We start from the raw sequence: 11,333 nt of genomic DNA on the forward strand, positions 1-11,333 counted from the left end.
TATATATATACCACATCTTCTTTATCCATTCATCTGTCAATGGACATCTTGGCTCTTTCCATAGTTTGGCTATTGTGGACATTGCTGCTATAAACATTGGGGTGCACATACCCCTTTGGATTCCTACATTTGTATCTTTGGGGTGAATACCCAGTAGTGCAATTCCTGGGTCGTACGGTAGCTCTATTTTCAACTTTTTGAGGAACCTCCATACTGTTTTCCAGAGTCCTGCCATCTATTTTAATTCAGGAAGCAACTAGAAGAGATAGTCCCCTACAAAAGGAGAGTAACCCGAGAAAGAAGATGACACGGGGTTCAGAAACCTGAGTATCTGGCTGGAAAGAGAGGCCAAAGCTGTGGCCAGGATGACAATAAAGAAAACTGCCAGGTCCACAGCCGCGAAGCAGGTCTGGAGGGCTAGTGGGAGTTCAGAACATATGGGAGAGAGGTGGCTTAGATAGTAAAACTGATAGAATGCCCGTTAGGTTTGAATGTATTGAGAGGAGATTTTACTCTTTGGTAGAGAGCGTGGGGGTGAGTAATGACAAATGCGTAGTAAACTACACAAATGAAGAAAATGGGAAAACAAACTCTGGGGAAAACAAAAATTAGTATCAAAAAGGGAAATGTAATCATAGGGTATTTACATGGTTCAGCTATGAATAAATAACATTTATTCAAATGAAATATATATATTCAGTACAAAATGTACTGAATCTCTCCCACGTGCTGGGTGCTCAGGGTACAGTTATAGAAAACAGGATCAAGTTCTTATTCTCCAGGAATTCACATTGAGATGGAGAGGTAGACATAAACAAATAAATATCAGGCACTAGTAAATGCTATGATTCAAAATAAAACAGGGTAAAAGGCAGAAAGGCTCTTGAGGAGGTAACATTTGAGCAACGATGTGGATGAAGTGTTGGGATGTATGAGTGAGTGTGTACTTGTTTGCGTGTGTGTGTGTGTGTGTTGCATGGGGGTTGGCAGAGCTGTTTTCTCAAGAGGGAATCAATTGATGATGATGCCCAACCAAAACTAAAACTAAACTTACTGAGTTAAGTAACACCAGAAATAGGTAAATAGGTAAATAAGTAATTAGGTAAATAAATACCTTGAAGGTTTTTACCTCTGGAATTTAAGCATAGGGGTAGGAGAGAGCTGCTATTTTTTGTAAGACTCTATATAGAACTTTTTGGCTTTAACAATATGTGGATGTAAAACTTTGATATTGGTAAGATTAAAACTAAAAAAGATAAAACAAAAATTAGTATGGGTTTTTGCATAAAACATGTAAACAGAAAATGTACGATTCCTTGTTTTTTTTCATAGTGGTTAAGAGCACAAGTTCTGGGGCCAGATTTCTTGGGTTCATATCCTGCTTCTCTCACTCACCAGCCATGTGACCTTGGGCAAAAGTTACTGCTGGTCAAGTTGTCTCAGTTTCCTACGATTTACATAGTTTCTATTTTATAGGATTGTTGCAAGGATTAAATGAGCAGATAACACAAGCCATTGCTAGCGTATAGTTAAGTGCTCAATAAATGCTAGCTATTGCAGGTTCCATTGACCTGTTAACTGTATCAGGTCAATACTTTGGCGCCTGGGTGCCTCAGTCAGTTGGGCATCCAACTCTCGGTTTTGGCTCAGGTCATGATCTCAGGGTCCTCAGGCTCCATGCTCAGTGGGGAGTCTGCTTGAGATTCTCTCTCTCCCTCTTCCTCTGCCCCTCCCCCTGTTCTCTTTCAAATAAATAAATCAATCTTAGAAAAAAAAATACTTCTAAATGCAGTGAAAACTTAATAGAAAGGATAGGCAATATGGGAAAAATAAGGTTGCTGTCAACTTGGGAATAAATTCCTTTTATAGCTGAAGTAAATGGGAATATTGATCAGAATGAGATCTGAGAGAGTGACCTAGAAGTGAACTGTTCTAAATCACCCCATGACTCCCCAAACCTGTCCAACCGTCTCCTAGAGACTCACGGTTCATTAATACCTGAAGCAGAACTTTCGGTTTAAAATGTTCAGTGAAACTCCAGTCCATTAGACTGCGTTGTTGCGTTTTCTTTATGTCCTCTAACTCGGCTTCCACAGTCATCTTCTTGGGTTTCTAAAAAAATCACAGGAGTGCAATTTCAGCTTTAATTTGTGCAAGTCCAAATGGAGCCCTCTTGGACTCCATCAACTAACCAGCATGCACTCCATCTAATTGGGGAAATCTGCATATGTATAAATCCATATGGCAACATTTTAGGAGAACTGCTGCCAGAAAGAGTATGCCTTTGAGTTTTTTTTTTTTTTTATGGGCAACATAATCTAAATATTTTTATTGTTAGGTTATACTCTTCTGAGTCCTGTTAGCAATTATAGGCAGGTTTTCTGAACTCACTTCAAGACAGCATTAGTTCTACATGGCTGTATGGTCAGCAGGTGTTTGTGAGGTTGCCAAGCCACACTGTCTAGAGAGGAGCATGGAGCTTGGAAGTTTTGCTTAAGCCGCTAGTGAAATTAACTCCTTTTTCTCCAGTTGGAGCTAGTCTGGGTATGTCTGAGCAATCCCCCTCCTTCTCCTGCTGAACATCTCCTTTGTGTGTGTGTGTGTGTGTTTCTCACTCTGGGTCACAGTTTTTTCAGATCATCTTACTTGTATTTACACTTTTAGCAAAACAATTCCTTACCTTTTCAAGAGGCTCAGCCTTTGTGACTCCTTCATCTTTGATCTCATTGTTCGTGGTCTGTTCTGTAAATCAAAGACACCAACATCCAGTTGTGTTTGGGCTTTGTTCTTGCCTTTGTCAGTGCTGTGCCTTTTTGCTGCCCATATGATCTATGTTTCTGTGCTGAAAAGGTAATTCCTGAAAGGCATGTTTCATGCCTCCAAAAAGGTGTTTGTGTCAATAATTCTAAATCAGTGTCTACCTAGAAAAGTTATACTAAACCCTTTGAAAAGAACTCAGCTTCCTATATGATGCATTCCTAAATCATATCAGATATTCTGCCCTGACTATCTCCCTCACTTCTAAAAATGTACCTTTATGAGTTGCAAATACTCACTGATTAAACTATAGCTCTTGTGATTCTGAATCTCTCATATAGAAATGGTTAAACTATATAGCATATTCCAAGTTTGACCACAGAAATGGAGTGGGTGATGAATCTTGTGGTAACATATTTGTGATGTTACTGAATAGCTGAGCCAACTTGGCCTTTTATCACCCTTAGAACAACAGCAAATTGATCCCTACATAGTCATATATAAAATGGTTCCACCTTCACTCTCCAAACACTTCCCTTTCACTCTCCTTTGCTCATTCCTCTCCAGACTCACCAGGTTGCTTGCTGTGTCTTAAAGTTTTTGCACTTGTTTTTCTTTCTTACATGCTTTGCTTTTAGATAATCACCTGGTTCAAACACTTCATCCACATCGTTGCTCAAATGTTACCTCCTCAAGAGCCTTTCTGCCTTTTACCCTGTTTTATTTTGAATCATAGCATTTACTAGTGCCTGATATTTATTTGTTTATGTCTACCTCTCCATCTCAATGTGAATTCCTGGAGAATAAGAACTTGATCCTGTTTTCTATAACTGTACCCTGAGCACCCAGCACGTGGGAGAGATTCAGTACATTTTGTTTTGCTTGAATGAGGAAAATCTACATCACATAATAAAACTGGAAATGTATGTAAAGCTATAGAGAGAGCAGAACTGTGGAAGAAACGCAAAACAAAAGCTTGTTTTAGGGTAAGCATTAGATTCAACTTCATTCTTGGCAAAGAGAACCATAGCTGCACTTCTAGAGGGTGTAGTTAATTGCGTCTACCAAGGATAGGCCAATGTTTCTCTTTCTTTTAGGAGCATAGCTAGTTATATTTTCGCTACTGGTTTCATCTTGCCTTGGGCTGGTGAAGGTGACAGCAAGAATGTTCCATTTTGATTTACAGGAAAACTATAAAAAAATCAATTCAGTTCAGTATTTATATAAATATATCTACTCAAGAGAAAACTCAGGCCAACTATAACTCTAAATAGACCATGATGTCCCATGTGTCCTTGAAGCAACTGATATGAAATCTGTGGAATAAAAATTATTCTATTCTGTGGTCTGCCAGATTTCCGGGAGATTTGATATTCCCTCCTGTGTTTAAGGATCTAGCAGAAAAAGTCTCCAGTTTAGAAAATATGTTCTAAAAAATTGTGCATCAGTTATTTTGTCAAAGGAAAGAGCACTCTAAAACTAATCTGAACTCTTCATTTAAGAGTACAGTAAAAATCATTTTTTCTTTCTTTCTGATTCTGCCTTTAACCGCATAATCCTTTGACAGTGTGATTCAGTAGTTTTTGACACATCTGGAAATGGATGCTTTCTCATCCCTTTGAAAAACAGCTTTCCTAATCTGTTTTACTTTAGAGATAACAAGATCCCTCTGCAAAGCAGTTACTTTATTAAAAAAACACCCAACAAGCATAAAGGGCACATCTAAACCTATAGCCTCACGGTTATCAACTCTCAGGTTTTTCATAAATATCCAATAGGCCCTGTCAAGTTCAAAAACAGTCTCAGATGGAAATCCAGTGTTTGGTAAGAAAAGCACAAATATTTAGTCCTTCACATCCAGGAACAGGTTTTTATATGTATTTGATGCTAAGATGGTTGTGCAGGAAATACATGGACAATTTCTGCTTTGCTTAAAATGATTTCAAGTGGCTGCTTTAGAAATATGATTCAGAGTTAGGGGGAAAATGCAAGATCAACAACAACAAATTCCCTTAGACGTTAACAGCCACAGTGAAATACCAAGGCTCAGCCACCCTCCCCTGTCCAACTGTAAGAGTTCCTTGATGTGGATCAACATACATCATATAGAATCCCTTATTGGTTGTGGGGGCTTAGTTCTCAAGATTGCTCAGCCTCTAGGATATACTATCCATTATAGCATTTTTAGCCCTGACAATTTAGAGTTGCTCAAACCATCTATTTTCCACCAGGATCTGGAATGCCAATTTACATGGTTTGACCACCAGGTGGCAAAAGTTGCCTGAGGAAAACTATACACCAGTTGCTCTAAAGAAAAAAACAAAATACAAAGAAAAAAACCTCAGGCCTTATATCTCTCCTGGCTTATTCTGGATCCACATGAACACAAAGTGACTTCTTTGTCATATATTTACATTCCCACAGGATGCATAATAGCATAACATCCCAGGTTGACTTATTTGGCTTAATTATTTTTGTGAGCTTGGCTAATAGGTAAGGGACTTAGAGAAATAGGGAATCAACCCTTTCGGTAACAAAATCAGGTTAAGTATCAGCATGAAGAAGAGACGATGAGTATGACTAAACCACTAGACAAGGAGTTTCTGGGACTGAGGAAGCCACAAGACACAGTGGAGGAAGCATTGGTTTGGAGTTAGCTCTCTTTTGGAATCCTGACTTCCTACTCGTATGTAGTTGAACAAGTCGCTTAACCCTTCTGAGTCTTCAACTCCTCATCTTTAGAATTAGGATAATAGCATCTTACTCACAGACTTGAGGTTTATATCAAATACTAGTTAATACATATAAAATGTCTTAGCAGAGTGCTTGGAATATAGCAGAACAATACTAAAAAAAATGTTATCTCCTTCTCTCTGTCCCCCTCACCCTCACTTATCTGCTCTACTAAGCAAGCAGATTTTCCCTAATTCTACTCCATCGATGACTTTCTCTTTTATCATCATCTAAATTAATGAAAATGGCAAGATGACCACTCAGTCAATACTGACTTAATAACTGTTCTCTTGTGCCACAGACCACTTACTCTTGTTTAATGCTTTTAAAAATTATAAATTATAACACATGCAGAGAAGTACATAGACTATAAATGTGTAGTTTAATGGATAATGGGAAAGAAAAGACCCAGCACTGCAGACATCTTATGTGTGTCCTTTCATAACCATGACTTCCTTGTTAAGCTATCATATTAATCCTGATGTCTTTGTGTGGATTATTTTGGGATTTCTACATTTACAATATTTACAAATAGTAATAGTTTTATTTCTTCCTTTTCAAACCTTACACTTTTATCTCTTTTTCTTGCCTTACTGAGTTGGCTAGCATCTCCAATGTAATATTGAATACAAGTGTTTATAGTAGATAGCTTCCTGGAGCTGAGGGAAATCTTTCAACTTTTCATCTTGATATATAATGTTTGTTGTAGTAATTTAAGAATAAACCTTATAAGGTAGAGAATTTTCCTTCTCTTGCTAGTTTGCTAAGATTTCTTTCATAAATTGCTATAGAGTTTTAAGCACTTTTTCTGCATCTATTGAGATGATGATATCATTTTTCTCAGTGTTAATTGATAAATTATATTGATTTTTATAATGTATGTTTTCCCTCTATTTCTGTTATAAAAACAACTTGTTTGTTATGTATTATTATCATTTTGTATATTGCTAGATCAGTTTACTTATATTTTATTCAGGATTTTTGCATCTATGTTAATGAATGAGTTTGATTTATAATTTTCTTTTGTTGTACTATGCTTGACTGTGTTATTATAAGGTTTATGCTAGCTTTGTAAAATGAGTAGGGGAGGATATCCATTTTTTATTTCTGGGAATAATTTTTAAGATTAGAATTATTTCGGGGTGCCTGGGTGGCTCAGATGGTTAAGCGTCTGCCTTCGGCTCAGGTCACGATCCCAGGGTCCTGGGATCGAGCCCCGCATCGGGCTCCCTGCTTGGCGGGGAACCTGCTTCTCCCTCTCCCTCAACTGTTCCCCCTGCTTGTGCTCTCTCACTCTCTCTGTCAAATAAATAAATAAAATCTTTAAAAAAAAAAAAAAGATTAGAATTATTTCTTTTTTTTGAGTTTTGGTATCACTTGAAATAAGATCATTTGGGTTTGGTATGTCTTATTCAGGAGGATCTTTATTGATTTAATTTATTTAAATGATTACAACACTATTCATGTTTCTATTTCTTCTTGAGTCATTGTTGGTAAGATATACTTTTCTAGTGATTTGCTCATTTTATTTTAAGATTTAGTGGAATAAAGTTGTTCATATCCTCCTACTATTTTTTACATTTCTGTAGAATCAGAGGAAAGTCTATTTCTTTATTCCTGATGATTTTTATTCCTGCTATGGCTTTATTACTAATATGGTTATTCATGCTTCCTTTTTTTGTGGTCTGCCTTTTATTTAAAAAAATTATCAAATTTTAAAAGTATTTTCAAAGAACCAGACTTTTGTAGTATTTGTTCTTCCTTATTACATCTATATTTTCTTTTTTTTTTTTTAGATTTTATTTACTTATTTGAGAGAGCACATGTGCGAGAGAGAGAGAGAAAGAGAGAGAACAAGCCAGGGAGGGGCAGAGAAGCAGGCTCCCCACTGAGCAGGAAGCCCGATGTGCGACTCCATCCCAGGACCCTGGGATCATGACCTGAGTCGAAGGCAGATGCTTAACCAACTGAGCCACCCAGGTGCCCACACATCTATATTTTCTATGTCAATAATTTACTTATTTTTTTCTTCCTTTCACTTTATTTGGATTTATTTTGTTCATCTTTATCTAAGAACTTGAGGTTGATGTTTAGCTAATTAATTTTTCTTTCTTTTAAAAATGTATTCATTTAAAGCTGTGAGCTTCTCTCTGAGTATCCCTTGCTTTAGTTGCATTATAGAAATTTTGATATTCAGTATTTTCATTACCATTCAACTTGAAATCTTTCCTAATTTCTATTGTGACTTTTTCTCTTTGAAAATTTGGGTGTCTTCTCATTATTTTTCATAACTAATGGCCACCATAAGTTCACTGGGTTTTGAGAGTATACTCTGTAGTTTTGATCCTGTGAAAATTTGCTGAGATGTGTTTTATGGTCCAGTATACCATTAATATTTTTAAGATAAGCATACCTGTGACCTCTAAAAAGCTATAGTACTATGGAAACTTAATATAGCCATATGAATAATTATAATAAGTAGTAGGAAATGATAACTAATGCCATAAAGGAAGCACAGATTAATTATGACCATGGGAATGCTAAGGGAGCCATTTCGAGAGGGACACATCTAACAAAGCTTTATGGAAGTGCCACTGAAATCTTAATCGTAATCAAAAAGAGAACTCCGGGTGGAGGGTATTGTGGAGGAAAGACACAGAGATTGAAAACAGCAGGCTGTGTAGAGGAAATAGAGCTTAATTCTGTTTGCCTAGAGCATGGCATGAGTGAGCAAAAGGGAAAAAGCGGAAAGGTTTTGGAAAAGTAATTTGGTACGACTGCAGAAGCATGTATAGCAGGCCAAAGTGTTGGGTTCTGTTAGTAGGGAGCCATTGAGGGTTGTAAGCAGGAAACGAACAGCTGGATTTGGGGTAATTAATCTGATAGCTGTGCATAAGATAGCTCAATAAATTTAGCCTAACAGTCTCCTATGCTTCTATACCTCCTAATATAACAATATTTATGATGGTATATTCTACAGTAAGAGTCATTACCTGAGCTATAAAGAAGAGAGAAAGGGAATCCTTGTTCTTCATTGAGCATTGATTTTGTACCAAGCTCTGTAGTGGGCAGTTCACTATTTATTGCAGGTAATTTTTAATATTTTTTTCATATAATTACAATAACCCTATGAAATACTAATGAAAGTTTTAATTATGTTCACCTTACTGTATTTACTAAGGTAAGAGTGGACTAACAGGCCTTAGGATATTTTTAAAAACAAGGGTTGAAATAACAAGGACTGAATAATAGCACTCAGTAGCAAAGTTTAACTTTAACTTAGATATTAAACAGTCTTCAGTTGAAATAGGGAGGCATTTAAATTTAGATAATGTTTCTTTGAATCATTTTTGGGGTTAATGCATCCTATAATAGTACACACACACACACAGACACACGTTTGCTCACCTGAAGGCCCAGACTGGATCTGAGTCTTCAAACTAGTCTCCTGCTCTGACAGCTGTATATTATCAGGGTCTAAGGGTTCCTTACTGTTTGGGTCAGAATGCTTCATATTATTAGAATCAGACTGACGAGCATCTGAAGGTTCTTTAGAGATCTCATCCTCTTGCACGGATGTTGACCAATTCCGATCCACAAATAAAATTCTGTCTTTGGTTTCAGTATCTAGTCAGTTTGAAGAGAATCCATTAGATACAATGCTAGAAAAATGGACAATCATAAAATGTAAGAATTCCTTTGATTCCCTCCATGCAGTGTACCTGTTTGGGGTTTGGCCTCTTGGACATTCATTTTCATGATGTATTGCTGCCTTATCTGTTTGGCAAATCTGGCAGGGTTGTCCCATGGTATGTTGAACATCTCAGAATCTGTCCCATACATCATCTCAGAAGGCATTAGCTTTCCTTCTTCATTAACCTCAGAGAGTTTCAGGCTCTCAAAAGTAAACACTTTAAAGGCTCGTTCTACTTCATTCCAGCTCAAGACTTCTGTAAGAAAGCAGGGACTATGCTGCTAGGAATGCTCTTATTACCACATGGTACAGGGCTGACAGAGGGGCAGCCAGGGGGTCTGTCCACCACGATGACAAGGGAGTCACGTCACGCTGGGTGTTGACCTGACTTTAAACATGGGCTCCACAATTTTGCAACAAATATGGATAGTACCTAATAATAAGAAAGCTGCACAGTCAAGATATAATCTATCAAGACAATGCTCACAAATTGCTTCATGGCTTAATCAGTATTAGGTGTATTAGTACTAATTCACATGGACTCTCCAGGGTACCATATTGGTTAAATATGTTTAAAACTTATCATTTTTAAGCAAAAGCACCTTTGCTACTGTTCTCATTTGAAGTAAAAAAAAATTGCTCACTTGTGTCTAACATATACTTTATATTCAGTAGGTTTTATTGTTCCTTAGGGCTCAGAAAAGGCCTCTTTTCACCCACCTCAACTGGTGTAGCACTTTCCATAATTGCTCTTCAAAGATTATCAGCTTTCAATTGACCCTATTCATTTGTGCATTTATTTTCTCACAGCATTTATTTATCCATTTGCCCACTCCCTCCCTCCCTTGCTTGCTCACTCGTCTTTGTTTTCTATGTATTAGGCTTTGTCATAGGTCCCTGAAATTCAAAGAAAAGATTTGGTTCTTGCACTTTAGAAGTTCAGGGCAGAGGGGTGGGAGGTAGGTATTAGCAAATAATCATGGGATTCCATGAGGAAAAGTAAAATGATTGTGGCAGATCAATGATTCCGTGGTAACCTCCACTTTTTCTCCAATAGAAATGAGGACACAGGGAGGGCTCTTTTGGGAAAAACATGAGGCAATTCAGAAGAGAGACAGGGAAAAGGTAAAAGTTACAGAATTAAGGAAAGTTTGCTCATTCATTCATTTTGCAAACATCTTTTGAGCACATATTAGTTGTCAAGGATTATAGTAAAAGCTGGGACCACAGCAGTGAAGTTAGTAGTGAACTCCGGATCTTCTAGAGTATCTATTCTGGTGGCTGGAAACAGGGCAAACAGATAAGTGTATGCCATATCAGAGATGATAAGAAGGATAAAGCCAGGAGAGGGGGTAAAAAGTGATAGCGGTTAGGGAGGGGCTTCTTTTTTTATATAAGGTAGTCAGAGAAAAACTCTCTAAGCAATTAAGCAAAAATATGAAGGAAGCGGGAGAGTAAGTCCTGTGAATATCTGGAAGAAAAGGGATGGAGGCAGGAGAAATAGCAAGTGCAAAGATCCTGAGGCAAGGGGTTGACCAACGGGTTCAAGGAATCACAGCACGGCCAATGTAGAATGAGTGGAGTGGAATGATGAGACCTTGACAGGTGGTGAGCTCCAAAAGTGGGTGGCAGAACAGTGTAGATTATTCTTTGAGTGACATGGGTGGCCACTAGAGAATTCTGAGTTAAGAGGGTGCGTGGTGTGACTAACATTTTGGAAGGATGGTTCTGGTTATTGCATGAAAAAAAGGCTAGGTGAAAAAGAGAAAGCCTGTTCACCAATTGGAAAGCTATTGAAATAGTCCAAGTGAGAGGTGACAGTGGCCTGGGCTGCCGTGGCAGTGAGGGATGTGGTGATATTGGTTGTGGGGCATAAGAAACGAAGAGGAATCAGGGATGACTCTAGGCTTGGGAAGAAAACAGTTGCCATTTACTGAAATAAGGAGGACTATGAAGGGACAAATTTCAGGGAGTCAAGAGTTTGGTTTTGGATCTGTTAAGCATGAAGGGCTGATAGAGAGAAGAGGAGAGAGGAAGAGGAGCAAGGGTTTTGGAGGGGACACGTAAGCGGGATATGTGTGGTTTTGGAGGGGACACGTAAGCGGGATATGTGTGGTTTTGGAGGGGACACGTAAGCGGGATATGTGTG

General features: G+C 37.9%; 1 protein-coding gene across 6 annotated transcripts in view; it reads right to left on the reverse strand.

Moving 5' to 3' along the window:
* The window catches only part of SPAG17 (sperm associated antigen 17), a 218,826-nt gene that overhangs the window by 128,552 nt on the left and 78,941 nt on the right, over positions 1-11,333 (reverse strand). For 5 of the 6 annotated variants that reach the window (XM_081815775.1, XM_081815772.1, XM_081815770.1 and 2 more), the window contains 4 exons: positions 9,213-9,440; positions 8,899-9,117; positions 2,681-2,742; positions 1,999-2,112 (listed from right to left, as the gene is read on the reverse strand). In XM_081815775.1, coding sequence (XP_081671901.1) covers positions 1,999-2,112; positions 2,681-2,742; positions 8,899-9,117; positions 9,213-9,440 — 623 coding nt within the window. The remainder of the gene's footprint in view (positions 1-1,998; positions 2,113-2,680; positions 2,743-8,898; positions 9,118-9,212; positions 9,441-11,333) is intronic. The other variant, XM_081815773.1, reaches the window with a different exon arrangement.

This window comes from Leptonychotes weddellii, chromosome 4, assembly GCF_054177405.1.
Source record: "Leptonychotes weddellii isolate Sample4059 chromosome 4, ASM5417740v2, whole genome shotgun sequence".
NCBI lineage: Eukaryota > Metazoa > Chordata > Mammalia > Carnivora > Phocidae > Leptonychotes > Leptonychotes weddellii.